This window comes from Aricia agestis, chromosome 4 (assembly GCF_905147365.1).
Source record: "Aricia agestis chromosome 4, ilAriAges1.1, whole genome shotgun sequence".
In the NCBI taxonomy this organism is placed as follows: domain Eukaryota; kingdom Metazoa; phylum Arthropoda; class Insecta; order Lepidoptera; family Lycaenidae; genus Aricia; species Aricia agestis.
The window spans coordinates 3,725,386-3,749,429 of record NC_056409.1 but is presented as its reverse complement, the minus strand read 5'-3'; the positions used below and the strand labels follow the sequence as shown (position 1 = coordinate 3,749,429).

The 24,044-nt window shown below is 37.8% G+C and overlaps 1 protein-coding gene across 1 annotated transcript; it reads left to right on the top strand.

Annotated features, from left to right (window-relative positions):
- The first annotated feature begins 928 nt into the window (after positions 1 to 928).
- LOC121725922 (uncharacterized protein DDB_G0283697-like) lies at positions 929 to 24,044 on the top strand. Its single transcript, XM_042113104.1, has 6 exons — positions 929 to 3,075; positions 7,248 to 7,315; positions 18,637 to 18,795; positions 20,048 to 20,212; positions 23,055 to 23,156; positions 23,856 to 24,044. The coding sequence occupies exons 1-6, from the start codon at positions 960 to 962 to the stop codon at positions 24,036 to 24,038; spliced, it is 2,793 nt and encodes a 930-aa protein (XP_041969038.1). The 5' UTR covers positions 929 to 959; the 3' UTR covers positions 24,039 to 24,044.

The following is a 24,044-nucleotide window of genomic DNA, read 5'->3' as shown; positions in this document are numbered from 1 at the left end:
TATTCAAATCGACCGTTGACTTTTGTTAGATTGCTTTCTTTTTGCCGCTCGAACCTTCACGCGAGTTAAATCGTCCACGGGGTTAAGTAAACACTCGCAGTAATTAAGTACACTTCACGGACATCATTCGTGACACATTTTATTGGGCAAGTCGCGACATTTTTTTAATTTTGCTTAGTATAGTGAATAATAAATTGTTATTAGATAAGCTTCAAAAAGTATAGACAGTTGCATGTGATTACCTTATATGAAAAGGCTGTGTATACGTCATATTAAAATATTACATTTTGACTAGATGATTTCCAGCTTAAGCCTATCTACGTGATACAGACAAACAAAATATAATATGATAAAAAACTGAAACCCGAGTATAATAATTAATAAATAATAATTTGGCCACCCACTGTAATTCAAAGGCCAATCTTTAAACTATTTGAATATACTATTTAAATTGAAACGACATCTTAACGTGGACTCGTAGCTCGAAATTTTAACACATACAATTCTGTTAAGTATAAGTAATAATTATTATCATTCATCAGCCCAATCCATTCAGCCGTTTTCGAGTTTTAGCGCGACTAACACATTTGAAAATCCATTTTTATATATAAGATATAATGTAGATATACATTTTTCAGTGGCTTTGAAGCTTGCACAAATAATGTTTCTTCTGTAGTATGTACTCGATTTGTATAAGTTAACGTAAAGAAAGCGTTCTGAAACAATTAATATTATGAGCAAGAAAAAAAAAAGGTCTACCTTTATGACATTATTTGGACGGATGGATCTATCCATACTATGCTAACGTCCCGCTACAGGTAAAAGATGAGAGAGCCGAAGTATAAATAATTGTATTGAGCTGCCGACCACCAGTCACCGGCGCGTCTCCGTCGCGGTTCGATCCGCCGCATTGTTTATAAATACTTACAATAATAGTTATGATGTTTCAGTAAACAATCATGTTGCCAATAATATTCTTGTTGTTCATTATCGTGGCGAAAACTAGTACTTTAAGCATCGGCGTAAAGGAAAACGATATAATCAAACGTGAAGCTATCGGGGATTTCTTTCCCGACTGGGTTCCCTTTAAAAACAAACATGGCGATGAGCTGGGAGAATTCATAGATGTCCCCAAACCAAAGCCGAAGAAGAGGCTCGCGCCTCCGATGAACTTTATGTTGAGAGTGGACGATAAGGAGGGTGCTTATGATGAGCAGAAGGAAAACTATGATGAAGACTACTATGACGATGTCCAGAAACCGGCATTAGACAGTAATTCAAAGAACATATCCTATTCGGATATAGCGGAAATTGATAGCATTGTAAATATCATCACAAAGCCCAGTGATAATATTTTGATAAAGCCCTTGGTAAACCTGAGGCGGTCGCGTGATAAAAAACAAAACGAAGAAACTGATAAAAACTCTAAAAGTGACGAAAGTTATGATGATAATAGTGAACATGTGAGTGAAAAAGAAGATAGCATAAACAGTAAAGAAGAAAATGCAGACTATCATAGAGGTGATGATGATAATATTAAACATTATTCTAGTAATTCTGATACGAAAAAAAATGTCGAAGTTGATAAAGAAAAAATAGATGAAAAATTTATTAGTCATCAGAAAAAAGATGAAAGCATAGAAAACTCAAACCAACGTATTGATAGTTTGGCACCCCCAAGTAATGAAAAAATCAGTAATAATAATAAAGAAGACACAGTTAACGATACTGATTGGGACAAGGTTAATAATCAAGATGAGGAAAAAGAGGACAACAAGGATGAATACTACGATCAAGATAGTGTGGAAGAGAAAAAAGAGGACAAGGTTGGGACTATTGCGAAAGAAAAAATTAGTAATACACCATACAAATCAGGTGATAAAAAGAAATACAAAGAAGAAACTAGTGCTGAAGATACAATAGATACAAGTAGGAAAATTAAAGAAAAAACTAGTAAGGAAGAAAAAACCCAAACTAGGGAGGAAGACAAAGAACACACTAGCAAGGAAGAACAAGCTCCAAATAGTAGGGAAAGGAAAGAAAACACAAGTAAAGAGGAACAAGCTCCAACTAGGGAAGAAGATAAAGAACTAACTAGTAAGGAAGAAATAGAGCACAAAAAAGACGATGAAGTAAGTGAAAAACAGCGTCTGGAGGATGAAGCTAAAAAAGCTAAAATCTTAAGTAGCGTCGATGATCTTAAAGAACGTCATGCAAAAGAGCAGAGAAGAATATCTGAACGAGTCAAAGACGAGGAGATGACACGGGAAGAGCGTGTCCAGGATAGTTATCGATCAGATGAAGATGACGATAAGTATGGCAAAAGAAGCTACTCCCGCTGGGTAAATGCACCTATCGAAGATGGTGAATATCAAGAGGAAGAGGATCCAGAGTTTGACAAGTATAGAATTACTTCCTCCGAGTCAATATCTACTACTACTAAAAAGCCAGTAAGAACAAAAAAGAGAAAATCGAAAAATAAATCTTCTGGCAAGCTTTCCACCTTCCGAGACGATGGCACTTTGTTCGGTAATGATGACGATAAAATATCTCACGATTCAAGGTCTGCCAAGGTAAGAAGTCCGAAAAAATTTTCAGCTCGATACTCAGCGACTACTACACCCCCTCCAGAAGACGATAATTTGAGAATATCGTTGGTACCTAAGGACATCGATGAGGATGTAAAAGTCTTCTTCCGTAAAAAGTCAAAAACCAAGCGCAGGAACAAAACGACGCCACCGCCTGAGCTGGACAAATATAGTTTGGCGGAGCCGATTTCTTCCCCTAGCGCGACGGGCAGGGACGCAGATCCATCGGCATCAGATCCATTTTCTTCCATATCCAACACTGCCCCATCGGCTCCCGATGTAGTGTCCGCAAACTTTGCTCCCTCGGCATCAAACACTCTGCCATCGGACGCCGCTCCCGCGGAGTCAGCGACGGCTCCATCGGCTGCAGATACTGGACCTTCCGCCGCCGAGACCGCACCGTCTGCTGCAGAGGCAACAGACTCCACCCACGCCTCTTCTAACAAGAAAGTTGAGAAGAAATCTGAGGACTACCACCATGAAAAAGGTAAAAGCTTTTGCTCATTCTTGTACTCCATTAAAGTACAATATTATGTTTTATTTCTATTGCAAAATCTAAAATTACGTAACAGTATCAATTGAATTTCTAACACTCTAAACTCTTGGCCATATCCAAAGCAATTCTCGCTTAATTAAAAACCCATGGTTCAATTTCTAAAGCCTTCGATAAAAAAATAGGATGGCCGGTATCGGTTAATTTCCATAAAAACCGTTCACACTCCGCTGCGCGCATTCGGGGCCTATGAGTTTTTCCCGAGCACAATTTGATTAGATTTATTGTGATGAAATTAATCTTCTCGAAAGCCGTGAAGGTCACTAAATTAATTATTCATCAAGTTGTTGCTGACGAGAACTGATTTCAATTTATGTTGCAATGCAATACTGCTTTACTTTCTCCGATAACATTGTTTTCTGTTTTTCGATTTTATCGTGGAGTCGATATTGAACTTCCTGATACAAAATCTATTTTAGGACTACTTATATAAAAGTTACTAATTTTGATTACAAAATATGAAGTAAAAAAAAACTTTAATGAAAATAAAAACTCTCGTATCCACTTAGCACTTAAATGGTTAAGTAGGCCTTTAGAACTTGTGATTGTCTGAAGTTCTAAACTCTGCAGTAGGTTATCTTTAAAACAAACAATCTTAATGAAAATATATTATTGTCACTTGACCTTCCTTTAGATTATACAATATTTCCCAAAACTGACCCGCGGGACGCATAGATAAAATTTGCGCGCAGTAACTTTGGTAAAAATGACAACAAAAATAATTTAGGTGATTTATTTCCTAGTTATTTAGCGAAATGAAAGCAGACTGACTTAATTCAACATTAGATCTAAAATTGTCGGTGTTTCAATTGGAACAGAATTTGAATGTAGCCGCAACATTAAATTAGAATATTTTGCGGTTTCGTTTCAATTTTGCCACTCCGACAGAACTGGACTAATATTTTAATAACAGCTACTTCTTAGTCTTTCAATTGAAACATTTGGTACTTTTAATACATCTGTAATTAAAATATTATTTATAACGTGCTTTTGCCCGCGGCTTCGCTCGCGTTAAGAAGTATTACTATATAAAAACTTTCATACCCTATTTGAACCCCTTGGGGTTGGAATTTATCAAAATCCTTTCTTAGCGGATAACGCCTACGTCATATCATCTACCTGCATGCTAAATTTCAGCCCGATCTGTCCAGTGGCTTGGGCTGTGCGTTGATAGATTACTATGTCAATCAGTCAGTCAGTCACCTTTGAGTTTTATATTTATAGATTTAAAAGATAAATTATAATTTACAGTACATTAAAGCACAATAATTATAATAATGATTAAAAGATACATTATAATTGACAGTACAATGTACATTAAAGCACAATAATTATAATTATTATTGTTTTGTGAGCGTGAAAGGTTTGTATCAACTGAAAGGGATCTTCCGTCAACGTTTAGGACGTCACCTGTTATTTACGATGCGGTGATGGCGGATTTTTAGGTACGTGGTTTTAGATACCTACCCAGGTAGTGGACGTTATTTAGCCGGACTATGTTAAATCAATGTTAGTCATTTTAATCTCTTCGCTGTGTTTGACATTTACTCGATAAAATGACGCAGGTCAATGATGGTACCTGTACAATCAATAAACTAGTAAAAGTAAATAAAATAATACATAACGTTGCACCACTTTACTAAATAAAATCTCAGATCTTCTATACAATTTCCTAACTATCGAGATTGCAGTGTTGGAGTGTTTTTTGCGAATATTGCGGCGCCATTGTGTTGGGAGAGCGTCTCTAACGTGGTGCAAATGTAACCAAATAAAACGGTTGTTTGGCTCACAATTCCGTTATCATAAGGTGCACATTACGACGGGCTGCAGCGGAGCGTACCACATTTTCCATAATTTTATATAATTAATAGTATTATTATATACAAACTTTCATCCCCTATTTTGACCCCTTGGGGGTAGAATTGATCAAAATCCTTTCTTAGCGGTTGCCTACGTCATAACATCTATCTACATGCCAAATTTCAGCCCAATCGGTCCAGTGGTTTTGGCTGTGCGTTGATAGATCATCATGTCAGTCAGTCACCTTTGAGTTTTATATATATATATAGATAGAAGATAGATAGATAGATAGATGACCTTTTGCAGATAATTAAAAAATATGGGAAATGCGGCCTACCCCGCTGGGCCATGCCATAATGTGGCCAAGGATTGCTATACGTACACTTTACGTGCATAATTTTTTTTAAGAGTTCCTATGATATTCAGGAATTGCCTAAGTCGCCATGTGGGCGTCGTGCCCACGCGTTTGGCAAAAATAAAATATTACCACAAAGTGCAAACAGCATACGACTCTAATATGGACATACAGAAAACCTAATAAAATATAACACAATCCAGCATCGTAAAAGAACTACAAAATGAATAAAAAAAATACAATTTACTAAAAGCTTGTATTATTGTGAGTACGATGCTCAATTTGGATAAAATATCATTTGATTTAAAGTTATGGGTAGCTAGAGGTACAGCGGGAACCATTCGTTTTAATATTTCGAGATATTTTTACACTCTTGCAACATTAAGTGAAGTTTCATAAGTGGATCTACAGCTCTATATTAAGTTTTATATTATATACTTTTGATTTTATCGTATTTGTTTTTTGTCGACGCAATATATTACGGCTAGTATGATAAATTCAATCATACAAGATGCTTGAAGGATTAATGCCTGGATTCTGGGGGTTTTAGACGAGAGTTTATTATTCGCTAGTGCAATAATTGACGACAATATCAAAATTTTAGCCTAACAATGACGTCGATAAAAGGATAAACTCCGATCACAAACAAAATCTTAGAAAACACTAAAAAACCGAGTGTTAATAGGTTAAAGCTTAAAGGGCTTTACACATACAAAAATACCTGAAATAGTTTAAAATAATGTTTGCCTCGTAATTAGAGCCTGTAGCCAAGACGTTTTCCTTATCCCATCTTTATAGGATCGCCGATCAAAATGTATGGAAATTACATAAAACGAGTCGTACGTCAACTTCATATTTGAACGCTTATGTCAATTGCAAACATTTTGATCGGCGATTTTATGAAGAAGCGATAAAGACAAGGCTTTGGCTAAAGGGCCAGCTTTAGCCAAAACCTTTTTGTTTACTGAGATCCAGCGTGTCGGACCCCGTTTAATCTAAGTCACAATATCTTCGTTTAAAATCAATTTAACGGTCAGTTATGTTACGCCATCGCTTCACAATTACTGGACGAAGATGAAAGTGTGGCTCTCACGGTGATTTGCCGCCTCCGGGGGAAATCCGTGAGAAAACTCGCCGTTTTTCCACGAATTAGCCGAAATTTTGGCAAAATTTAAGCATACAGCGCTTAAGCGTAGCATAATGCACACGTATCAGATTTTGAAAAGTCCTTCAAAACATCCGGAAAATCACCGTGAGTTTCTTAGTTCAGTTTTGGAAGATTAATATAGTTAAATGTGATATGCATAATATACATAAGGCATGCAGAACAGCAAAAAAATGGTCCATTCATTTAGTCCTCCTATATCGTTGATACTTTCACACGCGCTTCAATTTACGTATTGCTATCTAGGGATACGTTCCAGACAGAATGGCGTGATCTTAGCTAAAATCATACTTTGTATACCGATTTTTGCTGAAATTTGGTATGGAGATAGTTTGAGTCCCGGCAAAGGACATAAGATACTTTTTATCGGACGGACGGACGACAACGGAGTTGCGGACATCATCTAGTACTTGAATATATTATCTTTATCATTGTTTGAATCGTCTTTTTTATTATAAACTCAAATGATGTAATGCATAATATAATATTATAATATCCATGGACGCTTTCACACCACGTCAGTCAGGTCCCGTGCTAAGTACCTGAAGGACTTATGTTACAGGTACCAGACAACGGAAATATATTTAATGCTTTTATACTATACATATATTTAAGATTTTTATTATATCATACACATATTTAATACACATTCTAGATCCGGGAACATTGAAACTTTTTGTTCCGTCGGCGGGATTCAAACCCGTGAACGGCTTGATCTGCCACACACTCAGCCAATTAAACCACAGAGGTCGTCAAATAATAATGCTAACGTTTTGTGTTGCTCAGGTGGCGGCAAGCAGCACGACTCCGATCACGAAGAGGAACACGAGGAGCACGGGAAGAAGGCTTACGAGGTAAGATTATACTGCTTTGATCGACACATAGCTTGAGAAAGAGAGAGACATGACCAGTAGCGGCGTTAGGGGGCGACGCTGGACGACCGCCCAGGGCGCCAGATAAAAAGAAGCGCTGAAGGCAAACAAGAGGGGCGCCAATTTTGTCAGCACTACCAGCACCATAGGCCGGCCCTGGTCATGACATCTTCTACAGCAGCTGGGGTGGCCAACCGGTCGATCGCGACTGTTAGTCCAGTCGTCGCGGCCGTGAAAAATGAGTCCCTTAGGAATTAGGATCAATTCAGACTGCAACGCGACGCATAGATGCATTCCTTTTGTATTGAATTGACAAACTTCAATTGTCTGAGATGTTATACAAATTTGTGAAATCCATACTTTAGAAATGCATGCATTTAAGTTCGAATTGACCCTTATTACCCCAGTAGGGTTAGATTTTTTCTTGAAATTAATTATAGTCAGAATTTTTTTTGCACCATTGTTTGAGGAGGTTATAAATAGCTTTTAAATTCAAAAACTCAACCATACACGACGTGTGCGTTAGCCGCCATAATATTGGTTTGAAAGTCTATTTTTTTTTAGCTATATCTCCTTTATTTTTTATTTTTTAAGAAAATGATAAGGATCAAATTTGTCGCAAATTTGATTTTCTACAACTTTAGTCTTTATAATTTTTATTGTAAAATCAACATTTACGGAAATAACTGCAAAAAACAAGTCAAAGTGTAATTTCACCTGTTCTACCTGTATTGCGATTATTGTCAAATAAGTACAGAAACAAAAATATGGACTTCCATATTTTATTCATTAAATTTCCTACAAATTTGTTTCCTAACTTGTTTCTTTTGTGTCTGAATGCCATGTTTATGAACAATCACAGAACCTAACGCACACGTCGGGGATGGTCGAGTTTTTGAATTTAAGCTATTCATGAGGGTCATGAACATTGGTTACAACCTGCAAAAAAAAAATCTGATTATAATTAATTTCAGATTCCCGTACAAGGCTAAGCTACCTAACTCTATATTATATAGCCTACTGGGCTATATAATATAGAGTTCACTTTGAAAAAACAAGTAGTAGTAGTAAGTTACTACTCACTACTGCTACTGCAGCGCTAACGAAGAATATTTTTTTTGTATGAGCAAGCGGTCCAAGTTGAGTATTTGCCCATACAAAAGTAAAAAAAAAACTTTTTCCGCGCTGCTACCTGCACGCTGAACTCTTTATAGGAGACTCATACAGTATACACATCCTAAAGTAATTATCACTCAGTTTTGTTACACCATGTAGATAGAAAGAGATAATAATTTAAGACATACAATCTCGTTGATCGTAAACGAAAGGGTATTTTATGATCGTTTAACTAAAAATTATGCCTTCATTTTCACTATTAGATAATATGAAAAATAAGAGACAAAATTGTATTTAATCAACGATCAACTCCACTCGTTAATGAGTTTTATCAATGTCAATTTAGGTTCAATGACCTATTCAATCTAAATGTGAAAACTTTTAATTATAGAAAAAAAACTATGGTACGTCCAGTTTAAGCGCGACCTTCGTAGCATACTAAATGTATGCTACGAGAGTCACGCTTTAAGTGGTCCGAGTATAGGGCTGGTATAAATAGTCTTCAATCAGTACTTAAGATGCGACCCAGTCTCAAGACGCGGTTCGCATGTATGATTGGTCCAAAATTTGACAGCCAACCAATCACAGAGCCTGAACCGTGTCTTGAGACCGAGATGCATCTTGAGTACTGATTATTTAATATTTATACCGGCCTACGTGTGTAGCCCTAAGATTTCACGCTAACTTATTAAGCTGACTCTACATTTATAGTTCCTTCTTCTAACAGCTGATTTACACGTATCTACAACTATCTAGGTTGCCTGGAAGACATCGCTTTTAGCGATAAGGCCGCCAAAATTGTACTTATATGTAACTGATGTGTATGTTATAACTGTATATATTCGTGGTGTACAATAAAGATTATTATTATTATCTATATAAGTTGATTCCATTTAGTGCTAAAATATTAAAGAGTCGTAAGGTAAATTAAAAACTGTCACGCGCATCGTCCGTCATAAGTCAGTCTGGCTTTACGAGTCTTTACTGCCCTCATAAATAATATATTTATTGTACGTGAGACGCACTGACCTATGGGCTGACGGCCTCCGGCTATAAAATATTAGCAGTAACTGTAGGTTTTTTTATTATGAAATAAGGGGGCAAACGAGCTAACGGGTCACCTGATGGAAATCAGCTTCCGTCGCCCATGGACACTCGCAGCATCAGAAAAGCTGCAGGTGCGTTGCCGGCCTTTTAAGAGGGAATAGGATAAAAGGGGAGGGTGGGGATGAGAAAGGAAGGGAAGGGAATAGGGGAGGGTAGGGAAGGGAATAGGGTAGGGGATTGGGCCTCCGGTAAACTCACTCACTCGGCAAAACACAGCGCAAGCGCTGTTTCACGCCGGTTTTCTGTGAGAACGTGGTATTTCTCCGGTCGAGCTGGCCCATTCGTGCCGAAGCATGGCTCTCCCACGTATAAAAGTGCGGAGACACCTGTAATATTTTTGAAACAGAAACACGATTCTCGTATTTAACTTGGACTTAAGTACACCGACCCTGCGAAACGCGAAATATCTGCGAAATCAATGCGAAACTTGAATAGAACGAGATGCAATATAACGCATTGTCGTGTGGCGAATGAGACACTAAGGGTAAAGCCAAACGAGCGTAATTTGAGGGTATTGAGTCGCAGAATTTCGGCTGACAGAAATTTTGCTGCATTCAGTTTCATACAAAAGTCCTGTTTGATTCACACGAGCGTAATTTTGTGAGTCATGATTTGTATGAAAAGATATTTACGCGGCAGAAATTCTGCGACTCACGACTCACAAAATTACGCTCGTTTGGCTTCACCCTAAATCGGTTTGCCGTTGTTTCGCAGTTCGCAGCGTCGGTGTACTAGATACGTTAGATAGGAAATATTACGCAAAATTCGGAGCAGAGGGCGCTACTTGCACTTAGAGCTAATAATTTGAACAAAATCGGCAAACGAGCAAACGGGTCACCTGATGGTAAGCAACTTCCGTCGCCCAAGGACACTCGCAGCATCAGAAGAGCTGCAAGTGCGTTGCCGGCCTTTTAAAAGGGAATAGGGTAATAGGGGAGGGTAGGGAAGGGAATAGGGCAGGGTAGGGAAGGGAATGGGGTAGGAGATTGGACCTCCGGTAAACTCACTCACTCGGCGAAACACAGCCCAAGCGCTGTTTCACGCCGGTTTTCTGTGAGCCCGTGGTATTTCACCGTTTTGGCCCATTCGTGCCAAAGCATGGCTCTACCACGTACGAACATATCATATCAGAATATTGACAGAAACTTTGGCGAAAGTTAAACGAAATTTCTGTTTACTGTGTGTGCTGGTGCTACTCTCTATTGTCAAGACGTTGCAGTCATTTATCCTATTACTGTCATTGAGATCGTCTTGATATTATTAATAATGATTTCATTGGGAGATCTTTATGGATCATGACATATTATTATTGATGAAATCATCTTATTGTACCTAAGTGCCGTCAAAATCCTTCCTTGATCAAGTAATATTGTGACAAAAATGGTATATTTTAACATCAATATAGGACTAGTCCTAAATCCTATAGAGCAGGTCTTCCCAAGCGTATTTTGTCTACTGCCCACTTTGAGAACAAAATATTCTTAGCGCCCGCTGCCCCCATTAATAATTGTTTCACCTACTTCCTTATCTTTATTTATATTAATAAGGGGCTTTTGTCGCAAATTTTATAAAAATAAATACAAAATGCTAAATTAGTCGTTTTCAAACCATGGTTTTACAATTAACACCGACTTAATTTACATTCCCGAATTTTCTCCAATCCCAGAATTCCCGGATTTTTATTTAACAAAATATAATATAATATTTTGTTAAATAAGAAGTCGTCCCCAAAACTTGATAGCCAAAAATTTAAACTAATGTGAGGGAATAGAATATGTATTTAATTTAAAATGCATCCAGATGAAATGAAATTATAGTCTCGCTCTATTAGGTATAATGTTTGCTTATGACTTAAGTTATATTTAGATTGCTGTTCATTTATTTTATTTATTTATTTTCTTCATCCTCTCGCACTATTGGCACCTACACAATTTTGTTTCTGGACACCAAAAGATTGACTGGTAGAGAACGCCATCTGGCATTAAGTCCGCCTATGTACCAACATTGTGCAAAAAGCATAAATAAATAAATTACAAATCATCCCCTCTACACAAAGCCGCCATTTTTTTTGTGTCCCCTTTAGGCCTTCAGCGCCCACAAGGGGACGTTATTGCCCACTTTGGAAAAGGCTGCTATAGAGTATGGACGAAATAAGTCCAGTATTAATGTTATAAATTGTATGTTTGAAGTTCGTAAAACACAACACCAAACTTGTATTTTCGCAACTGAAGGCAGCGTGCACTAGCGTTTGTGGTGCGGTCACCGTAAGTCACGATTTTGAACTTTGTTACCCAGTTTTAAGGTTGAAATGTGGCACATACGATCTGTGTCGTGTGTAGTTAGGTCTCGTCAGAAGTTGGGGAATAATTTATATACGTGACTACGTGACGTTTCCAACTCCTGTTGGTCCGTCTTATGTCTAATTAAAATTAATAAGGAAAGTTAGCTTTAAAAGCCAAGAGTCCTGAGTTTCAGACGGCTAACGGAGAAATCAGACGGGTGCTAAGGAGTCAAATAAATGTATTTAACAATTTATACTATCCGTACTAATATTATAAATGTGAAAGTGTGTCTGTCTGTCTGTCTGTCTTTTACATCTTCGCGCTCAAACCGCTGTACCGATTTTGCTGAAATTTGGCATGGAGATACTTTGAGTTCCAAGAAAGGACATAGGATACTTTTTATCCCGGAAAATGTACGGTTCCCGTGCGATAAATGAATTTTGGCGCAACAGAGTTGCGGGCATCATCAGTAATAATTATTATAATTAATGCGAAAATGTATCTGTATGTCTGTTTGTTACCTCTTCACGCTAAAACCACTAAACAGATTTTGATATAGATACGGAGATTTTTAAGGCCCGGGAAAGGACATAGGATAGTTTTTATTCCGAAACGGCGCAAGAGAGTTGCAGGCGTCTTCTAGATTTTAGGGTTCCTTAGTTAAATAATGTGTATCAGCTTTAAAATAATATTATAGTTGTTGGTCTGAAACAAAGATTTCATAGTTCAAAGTGAGGTGATCTAGGCAACTTTTTGTCTCTCCATTCAAACATAATGCACTTCTATTGTTCATGTATGGATCGTAAGAGTTCTGAGCTATAATAATAATAATAATATCTATGGACGCTTCACACCATGTCGGTCTGGCCCCGTGGTAAGTACCTGATGGACTTGTGTTACAGGTACCAGACAACGGAAATATATTTAATACTTTTATACTATACACATATTTAAGATTTTTTTTATTATAAGATACACATATTTAATACACATCCATGACCCAGGAACTTTGAAAACTTTTTGTTCCGTCGGCGGGATTCGAACCCGCGACCCCCGGCTTGAGCCACCAACGCGCTCACCGCTGAGCCACAGAGGTCGTCGAATAAAATCGTATATTCATCATCAACTATCGTAAGATACTTTGTTCTTATTTGAGCACATTGCGCATTGATTAGTCAACAAGTAACGAGCATTCACGTTGTTAAAATTACTATTTTATCGTTGATGAATTTCTAGTCCGATTTTATTCCAATTTGATTCCGAATTCCTACTGAATCGTAACATAATTTCATTCACTTTTTGTGGCCACTACAAAACTAGAACATCATTAGCGACCGGAATATTCCAGTGTTGTCGCTGCCAGCTCGATGTAATCACAACAATAACCCTGATGGAACTGGTCGCGAATTTTCAATAAACATTCCGCACTGAATAGCAAACAAACAAGTGAATAGGCATTGATTGCCCCTCCCTTCCCCCCGGCACACGTCACCCAATAGAATGACTAACACGATGAATACCAAACATATGGCTAAATCTTGTTAGTATGTTAATCCGTTTTTAGGGTTCCGTACCCAAAGGGTAAAAACGGGACCCTATTACTGATACTTCGATGTCTGTCCGTCTGTCTGTATCTCAAGAACCGCTTTAGCTAGACTTCTGAAATTTTCACAAATTGTGTATTTCTAGTGCCGCTATCACAAAAAATACTAAATACAAAATAAAGTTCATATTTAAGGAGGGCTCCCATACAACAAACGTGATTTTTTTGGCCTTTTTGGCTCGTGATCCATAATGGCAACATGTAGACACTTTAAATTTTCACAAAATCCTGAATTATATGTGTACTCTCTTATTTTAATAAAATTTGAATAAAATAAATAATGAAGGGGGGGCTCTCATACAAAAACACTATTTTTTCTCTACTTTCGCTCTATAATGGTACGGAACCTTTCGTGCGCGAGTCTGACCCACACTTGGCAGATTTTTTATTTGTAATAACTTTCACAATATTATTGTGAAAGCGTATCTGTGTGTCACCTCTTCACGCTCAAACTTCTTAACATACTGTTACGGTACACGGTATACGGACATGTGGTGCCATCTAGCGGCAAACCAGCGAAACTGATCAGGGGACACACTACACATAAATCCCCTACTCGAAACTAGATGGCGCTAGGTGGTACATGCTCGAGCCTCCTAGAAAGTTCCCATACTTGTTTACGTGAATCGGGAACTTTCTGGAATTCGTCTCGCCATATAAAAAGCCGCAGGTAGACGGCCCGGAGTTCAGTTCAGTTCGAACGATTGTCAAGGCGATTTCGGAGTGAAGACAAATGATCAATAGTGAGTGAACCAGTGAAACCTGCGACTTGGCTACGACCTAGGACAGTGATAGTGCTTAGTGTTTTGGACTTAGTGCTTAGTGTAGTGACCTAGTGTGTCCTTGTGTGACCTGGACTTAGTGAATAAAGTCTTCAAGAGAGTCAGCAGGTCTTTTTCTCCAAATCCTCGAACCCTAGCACGTAACAATACGTATGGGGTAAGAACAGAGAAAAATTTATAGTTACCGCGAGATAAACAGCGGACAAAAAAATTATAATACAATTCGGCAACCTTTTAAACTTTTTACGTTGCCGCTCTTACCAAATAGTCCCGACCAAAATACGCGCTTTTTTGGCTGTAGGTACACAAATAATTGCACGGAAAATTGTACATAATATCAGTTTATGATAAAATCCTATACCTACTAGGCGTAGCCTGTCCTGTGGAGCCAATCGAACCATTTTCCTGAAGTACATATTATGTTCCAATATGTTATACGCATTTACAATAGGGGCCTGTTTCACCACTTCCTGATAAGTGACGAATAGGCAGCCATCCATCTATTAATTTGACAGATCAAGTATGGAGAATCTGTCAAAAAAGTTGTGAATAGCCTATTCAGCACTTTATCAGAAAGTGGTGATACTTGCCCTTATTATAGAAGAATAATTGCGACCTTTAAAATTTTAAAGTGAAATCATCATTTAATTATTATTATAGCTTTCGTATTTTCTACGCCATGTAGTAGTATAGTCTGTACCTATACATCTTGTGCGCGACCTTTTCATATAAAAATCATACAAACTTCCGTAATAAAATACACTTCAAAACTTATTATTATGAGAATTGCAAGTTGCAACCAAGTTTATGTCTCAAGTTTTATAACTGATGTCTATTAGTTTTCTAAAGCGTTATTATAGTATAACTTGTATTAACTTTTGACTAAAGGAGACGACGAAAGCTACAATTTAAGTTTATATAGCTCTTCGCATCGCATGCTTTAACATTAACTTAATGCAACTATCGTTCAAATATGATTGTAATAAAGAGTATTTTTGCATTTTTGCGTGACTGTTTTACTAAGGTTCACTCGGCGAAACTTGGCGGTAGCGGTCATTGACTCCCTGTCAAAAACTTGTCATTTTCTATACAAAGTCGCGATTGACAACATCTGACACTTCATTGTCAATCGCGGTTTATATAGAAAATGACAAGTTTTTGACAGGGACTCAATGACCGCTAGGTACCGCCATGTTTCGCCGAGTGAACCTTAGATCCATACAATATTATAGTCTGAACAAGAAGAAAAATATATTAAGGCCCTGTATTCCCAGAAACGGACGATTTTCAAGATTTAAAAGTGACAGTAGACACAAAAATATAGTAATTTAAATTCTGAAATAATATATGTATTAGTTAAGGATCTAACACAGTGGAATTCATATTCCATTACAAAACTATAAAATAGCAGGCGCAAAGTGTGTGACTGAAAGCGTACCAGCCAAACCTTTGCGCCTGCTATTTTATAGTTTTTTGATCGTCGTTTTTTTATACATCAATTAAATCGAGTCAAAAAAACGAATCGCCCTAGATATATTCTTTGTCTTTAATTCAGTGCAAAAATTATCTGAAAATTCCAAATAATTTGGACATAGTATGGAAAATTCGTTAAAAGAAGAGGTAAGTTTGGGTTTTTTTCTATCGAGTGAAGTTCATGATATTGTGTAATGGAATATAAATTCCACTGTGTTAGATCCTTAACTGACACATATATTTTTTCAGAATTTAAATTACTATATTTTTGTGTCTTCTGTCACTTTTAAATCTTGAAAATCGTCCGTTTCTGGGAATACAGGGCCTTAACTTGTATAAACTGCTTATTAAGTAATTTGCGTATTTTGTAACACAAAAAGACAAAAAGGCTCTATTTCTTATTTTATATGTATTTAACAACATAAATGAAAAATAGTTCTAGAAGACTCTAATAAAAAATAAGTATGGAGTGTATCAACTATCTTCATTAATTATCAACGTTTCGATTAGATCAAGTTGTCCAATGTCCGGATATTTGCCAGAACCCCTAGTACTTCGTCTCACTGTCTACCGTTCATTATGTACGGTGGTTAACGCCTGCGTGGTCCAGTGTGTAAGAGCATGGCTCTTTACTCGGAGGTCGTGGGTTTGATTTTCGCGTTGGAAATAATATGTTATTTCCAAGTTTTTTTATGACAATGCAGACTGATCACTTGATCGTCTGACAAGTAAGATGATCCATGCGTCGGATGGGCATGTAAAAAGTAATGGAGAGTGCTCTTTTGTACTGCGCACACACTTGGGCGTTATAAAATTACTCCAGCGTAACTAGCCTGGTTTCAATGAAACCGGCCACCGTCACCGAAACTGGTGTGGGAGTTATTATTTATTATGTACGGTTCATTCAGACTAAATTCACCTCACTAAGTATTAACATAAAGGTCATATAAGAGGCAAATTAATTTTGAATGCATACTTACTGTGTTGTGTTCGTAGAGAGCGGGTTTCAGACCTCAGTTATAACTTTAATTCATGCAAATTAATTTAACGAGTTCAAACTCGTACTAAAGGTTCTAAAACAATAATTGTCTTATATTTAAAAATATAAGACAATTATTGAATAACACAAAAGATTCAATAACCACAATAGCTAGACACTGCAATTATTCCCTCATTAGAAATTCAAAAGTTTATTACTAGGCGAAAGTCAAAACTACGTAGAGATTGCTCAAAAAATATCTCTAAAACCCGATTTCTAAGTTTTTTTGCCAGGTTCTTTATCAACTAGCGCGCTTGATTGGCTTACGTCAATAAATAGCAATTCAAACAAGATTAACTACGTTTTACTCGTGTGGCAAACATTTAGCTTCAAGAACAAACGGTAGGACCGTGTACAGAAGTAGACAAATCAATTATACTGTCGTCAAAGTACCGCCACCTACAGCTGTATGCGGAGAACTCACAACTAATACAGTGGCCCAATACCTGACTGCAGAAATACATTGTACTCAAGTTTACAGTGAGTCTGCAATACAAAATATTATAGTAGCATTGATAAATCGACTCTTTAGCCAGTGTAACTTATGTTAGCCAAAAACGACTTATCTATGTCGAACTCTACAATCTACATCCAAATTTTTTTTATTTTTTTTATTTCTTTACTCCACAAAGGTAAGACATTACAAAAACAAAACTCGGTGTCACAAAAACCTGAAGGGTTTGTCCGTACACCGGTGCATCAATCTTCAAATGCTCTCTATTACAGCTATTTAAAACCTTATTAAACTTTATCAGTACAATTACTAATTATTTTTAAAACAAAACCTTATGTAACGTACAATAGATAATAAAAACAATAGAAACTACCATTACAAAATTTTTTGTGTGTTTTACTAACATTTATATATTATACTAGCTGTCCCGGTGAACTTCGTGTCACTTAAAAACCTTCCCTGGACTTCTACGAATATTTTAAGACTAAAATTAGCCCAATCCGTTCAGCCGTTCTCGAGTTTTGCGCTTAGCAACACATTCAGCGACTCATTTTTATATTATAGATTATGTATGTGTATGTGTATGGTAACATGTATGATAGTAGTACGAATTAATACGAGTATTAAAACAATGTTAGTCGTTATAATTATGTCCGCTGAACTTGACATAACCCGACCAAATTACATAAATCTGCTATCTGCTAAATAATTAATATCTATATGATATAGTAGAATTACTCATAATTAAATTAGTTTTATGTGGTTTGATAGTGCTGGGTTATCGAGTCGTGTGACCTCATGGTCACCCGTTGCATGTAAAATCTGAAGTTAACGACAACTAAACACACAAAAAATTATATTTTATTACACTTATATGTACATAAGATAAGAATTTTCCTTTTTAAGCGAATAGGCATGATGACTATTTTTTTTTCTTATCGGTAATTGAAGGACACTTAAAAAATAGAAACATCGTTAAAAGAATGACTCTAATAGCTTAAAAATTCACCAAGATATGACAATTCAAATATCTCATAAAAAAGAGCTGCCCGAAACGCTCCATACAAAGTGCAGAATTTTCATTTCTACAGTTTTGTTATATTATGTAGGTATAGATATTTTCATTGTCTGGTACACTGTTTAACGTTGTTAGTGGCGGCCGAAAAGGAAGATCTTCCGACCGAGAGAGATAGCATGCTCGGTCAGGCCGAAGCCCACTGACGTCATTTCAGACGTTGTATGTATATCTTGCCGTTCTCTGAAACTTCGATAGCGCGATGCAGGAATGTTAGGCGGATTGTGGGTACCGCCACAACTGTAACACAAGTCCTTTAGTACTTACCACGGGGCCAGACTGACGAGGTGTGAAGCGCCCATAAATTTTATTTACTTTATTTATTTATTTATTTTATTATTATTCCTTCGAGTGAAAACTCCTGTGTTCCAGGGCGTTCACAAGGAGACGAAGACCAGGAAGGGCCACCACGATAAGGAGAACCACCACGGCAAGTACGACGACCACGGCGGCGTCGAAAAGCAGCACCACGAGGAGCACGGCCACTACGGAGACCACAACCACGAGGAACACGGCAAGAAATTCGCCAAGGTACTTTTTTATGAAATAAGGGGGCAAACCAGCAAACAGGTCACCTGATGAAAAGCAACTTCCGTCGCCCATGGACACTCGCAGCATCAGAAGAGCTGCAGGTGCGTTGCCGGTCTTGAGGGAATAGAATATTAGGGTAGGGAAGGGAATAAGAGAGGGAATGGAAGAAAATTTTCTGTGAGCTGTGTGTGATTGTGTGAGTCTTAAGCGGTCCCAAGACGATCAATTGTATTGTGCAATATCACGCTTCAATTTTGTTGAACGCGATTTTCAATATCAACCTCAGACGGTCAATAATATTACGCAATACTATTGCGCAATGAATTTGCTCGTCTCGGTGTCCGCTTAAAAGATATTCTGTTCAAATTTCGCAGTTCGCACACAGTTTAAGCTATAGGTAAATGACCGCTTTCCTTTACAAAAGACTGGCGTAAGTACACTTCTTTGTGTTATAATATTGAAGGCTAGACAATGTTAGATGGTTTCAATTCATGTTATCTATCCCCTCGTGACGACGGCCGTTGCAACACGGCCGAAACGTCGAGAAAAAGTATGTATTCGTAGTAGCATTACAACTTGAATAAGTCGCGTTAAGTCCCGATTAAAAAGTTTTAATCATGTTATCTATATTGAGAAATAATACTTCGTCTGCCACAGAAATGATGAAATCTCTAGAATGAAAATGGTGACTCTAGAGTTTTAATTTATGGCTCTACAAATGCGAATTCAAGCTGAAAGGTTGAATATAATAATAATAATAATGAACTCTTTATTTGCACATAATAAAATACAAAATGCGAAAGAGAAACAATTTTTTGGAAGAGCGCAAATTGGCGGTCTTACCGCTTTAAGCGGTCTCTTCCAGACAACCATATTACCATAGACAACCATAATATAGATTGTCTTCAAGATAGAATGTTTTTTGTATTAGAACTTTATTAATTGGTAGTCTTTTTTAAAGCTTTCACACTTTTCAAAGTTTGAGCAACCATTTCGTAGCCCAACTTTGCGAACTATTGTATTATTGGACAAAGTTAATATTTTGCTAATTACCTTGTCACCTGATTAGTTTGTCAGTGAAAAATAATTTTGATATTAAATCAAAGACTTTTGATATAAAAAGAAAGATTTAAACAGAATTGTATTAAATGCCTTGTCCAGGATACGGGTATTTCTTAAAATATTACGCCTGCTCGTCAAAGTATAGTAAAATTAGTACTAAGGTTAGTATTACTAACAACGTGCCTTCTAGTACGAGGAGTCGGGCAAGCACTCCAAGGGACACAGCACGAAGGGCAGCCACGACATACACAAAAAGGATGAGTACGAGAAGAAGGTGGAGTTCTTCGAGGAGGAGGGAGACTCCGCGGAGGAGGAGAAGCATGGCGGACACCACGATGAGAAGGGACACAAGTCGGTCAGTATACTTTGTAATTAATTTGAGGGCAGTGATGGATTAAGACTACTTGATGCTCTAGCCTCTAAGCAATCCATGCCCCCCTATCCGTATGTCGACCAGAATCGGTCTTTGAACCTTTACTATTCTGGTGGGCCCTCAGATGTGCTGATGAGATGCTCTTTGGTTAAGGGTAACACTGTTTATCCGTTAAAGCAGACTTAGTAAGGTCTTCTCCGGCCCTACATTTTGAAAATGTTACGCTGAAAACTAATAATTGTAATATCTAAGTAGTAAATGTAAATACCAGCATTAAACTTCCACAGTATATAATACGTGGGAGAGCCATGCTTCGGCACGAATGGGCCGGCTCGACCGGATAAATACCACGGTCTCACAGAAAACCGGCGTGAAACAGCGCTTGCGCTGTGTTTCGCCGAGTGAGTGAGTTTACCGGAGGCCCAATCCCCTACCCTATTCCCTTTCCTACCCTCCCCTATTCCCTTCCCTACCCTCCCCTATTACCCTATTCCCTCTTAAAAGGCCGGCAACGCACATGCAGCTCTTCTGATGCTGCGAGTGTCCATGGGCGACGGAAGTTGCTTTCCATCAGGTGACCCGTTTGCTCGTTTGCCCCCTTATTTCATAAAAAAAAAAAAAATTGCCAGAATTGTTTTTCCAACAAATGGAAAACGTAGTTGCGGTACTCTTAGCTAGCTGCGGCGTCCTAGAGAGAGCGCACACGGCACAGCCTGTGAGCAGCTCCCGGTCTAAGGGAAGCGAGCCGGGCATTTGCCTAAAGCGCCAAAAATTTGAGGGGTGGCATAATCGACTTAGGAAAAGTCGATTTCATCTATTCATCGAACTTCGAAGATCTTCCAACCTAGCTATTAAGTATTAACACCACCCAAGTTTGAGAATTTTAACTTACAAACTTCTGATTGGATAGTGGAAATATTTGAGTATTTTACTTAGATATTCCCCATATTCCAAATTAAACTAGCTTATGACTTATATAGTTTTCTGTATGTAAAAGGCGGCGAAAATTATCTTTGCCCGGAGCGGCTAAATAGCTAGATCCGGCCCTGCCTGAGAGAACCTTTAGCTTACTAATTACTACTTGCCGAAACCCAAGTTACCTTTACTCGTGTCCAGCTGATTGGTACATCTTTACTGATAGTTACTAAATGATTTCCCGGTGATTAGCCCGACTTTCGTTTAACCTCTAGCCCTCAGCCCGCGGTGTCGTAACCGGCTCGTCTCGCTCTTCACGCAACAAATCAATCAATCAATCAAACCTCCAGATTTCTACTCACCACAAAAAGTATCGATTAATCATCTTTTATATTTCAACTTATCGATTCTATTGTCGATCGGTTCGATCTAGTTTTTTGGATATATCAGATTACGTAAACCGTTAAAAAAGACTTTAGAATTTCCAGTTTTATTGTTGGGGATTTCATGGTTGCAACTTTATTCGACGATCTCGTTTCGCAATTTTTACAAAAGTTTTGGGATCTCATTATTCGTTTACACGGTACCGATAAAAAGTTCAACAACAACATTCGCTAATTTCCTACTAAAGTATTTTGCACCCTCTGCTCGCTTATAATAATCGTGGTAACAATTACATTTTGGATATTTATCGTCTCAGAAGTTAATTTCATGATCAACACCTACACTTTCCTTGTTAATTGATTGTTAAAAATTATTAACATCGCTTCGAAATAATGAGCTCCTCCTTTTAGACCTAGGTAAAAAATAACCTAAAATATAACATTTATTTACTATTCGACCTTCAACTTTTTGGTAAAACACGTGCAATATAATAATAGTGGGCAAGTTTGAACTAACGACAATAACTTAGTACATTCCAAGTGAAGCTCATACACAGTAGTAACCGAGCTCGTCGTAAAATATTCATTTAAGTTTGGCGAGCGACGGTCGCCACGCCGTAAAAAACCTCATTAAAACAACTTGGACCGTTCTAAACAATTAGTGGAGACACCGCGGGGACTACAGACTAGAGCAGGGGTTCCCAAACTGTGCGCCGCGACGCCCTGCCCCCGTAGACAAGTGGCAAAACGCTAACGCTAGCGCTACAAAATGTATGGATTTGACATTAGTATTCGCTAGCGAAGCGATGACTTATGTCAAATCGCATACATTTTGTAGCGCTAGCGTTAGCGTTAGCGCTTTGCCACTTGTCTACAGGCCCTGGTGCGCCGTGGAAAGGCAAGAATCCGAGCCTCCATCATTATCCGAAACCACAAATATTATAAAATTAAATTATAATATTAATTATGTAAAGCAGGTAGATGATTAAATATTTGTTTATTACTATTTACCTGCTTAACCTAACTATTAAAGGTATACATAATATTTATGTATATTTTTCTAATAGCTAGGTAAAGTAGGGCGCCGTGACAAAATATTCTACGTGTAACTGCGCCACAGGCTGAAAAGATTGGGAATCTCTGGACTAGAGTATGCTGCAAGATAATATCATCATCAGACTATTATACCCCAAGTGTGGCGGACCAAGTAACGCAACGATTCTGCGCTATAGAAGTTTTTTCGAACTAATTTCTAAGAAAGGCGGCCTGAGTCCTGACCGACCATACCTCGCTTAGTCTGAGATCTCTTAAGCCCTACTCAATTTAATATTCTCATAATATACGAGCACCATATCTAATTTTAAAATTATTGTCTGATAACTAAGCTCGTTATCCATTAGAGAGTGTAGCGCAAAGTTTTGTAGAGTCTTGAGTAAATGACTTAAAAGATTTTTCATGGTATTTATTTTGACGGCCACATATAATTTTAGTATGGTATGTTTAATATTATGGTATTTTGTTTATAGGGAGGTCACTTCAAGAAGTCGAACCTGCAGGCCGACCACAAAGGGCACCACAAGGGCGAAAAGGGCCACTTCAACAAAAACGGCTTCGCCCACCACGAAAAGGTACACATTCCACCCTAGCCACAAATTTTTCACGAGTTTTCCATACTTCAAACCTTAAAATATTAAACAGGTAATGCGTGTTTTAAATTTTGATTAACATACTTTTCCTCAAAATCTCAAAGGGTTATTCAAATTTCAAAGGTATGCTTAAATTGACAAAATAACAAACACGTGATTCGAGTTGCCTCCAGATTTATTCCTATAACCTAGAGACCTTTTACTTTATTAATGAACTTGAGAATTTAATATAACAAAAAGTACGAATACAATAGATATAGTTCTTCGATTTTGAGGGTAGTGCACTTTTTTAAAACCCAATCCCTCTTTTAAAGACGATTTGGTACAGAAATGCAGAGTTAATTGTACCTACATGGTACATTGGGTTCGACGGTGACAACGCTACTTAAATACTACTCGTATTATACTGCTATTGTATGGTCAGAGTGAACTTAGAGCTGTCTAATTTGTGCCCAAACTAGTAGTTTAAGAGCATTATATCCGGATATAATGTTATTGTATGGCCTGGTTAAACCGCTTGTGGAGTATATTATGTGAACCATTAAAACATACGATAATATACAACTTAAAATGCTACTTGGGTGCACTTTACGATTTCTTTTGCTTAAGCATAATTTAGGGACATATTGTAACATCTTTTTATGCAGTTTTGGACCACAAATCATGTCAATTTCCTCCCAGGGCCACAAGTTGTCCGGCGGCCACGACGGTCACGGGCGGCACGCGCACGCGCATGCGCACAAGGACGCCGGCGGCGGCGGGCGCAAGTGGATCTACCACCACGGCCACCCCGCGCGCACCGCCAACCTCGTCGTCATTGAGAAGAGGCACGACCTGCAGCACGGACCGTTGTATTATGGGTAGAGGAAG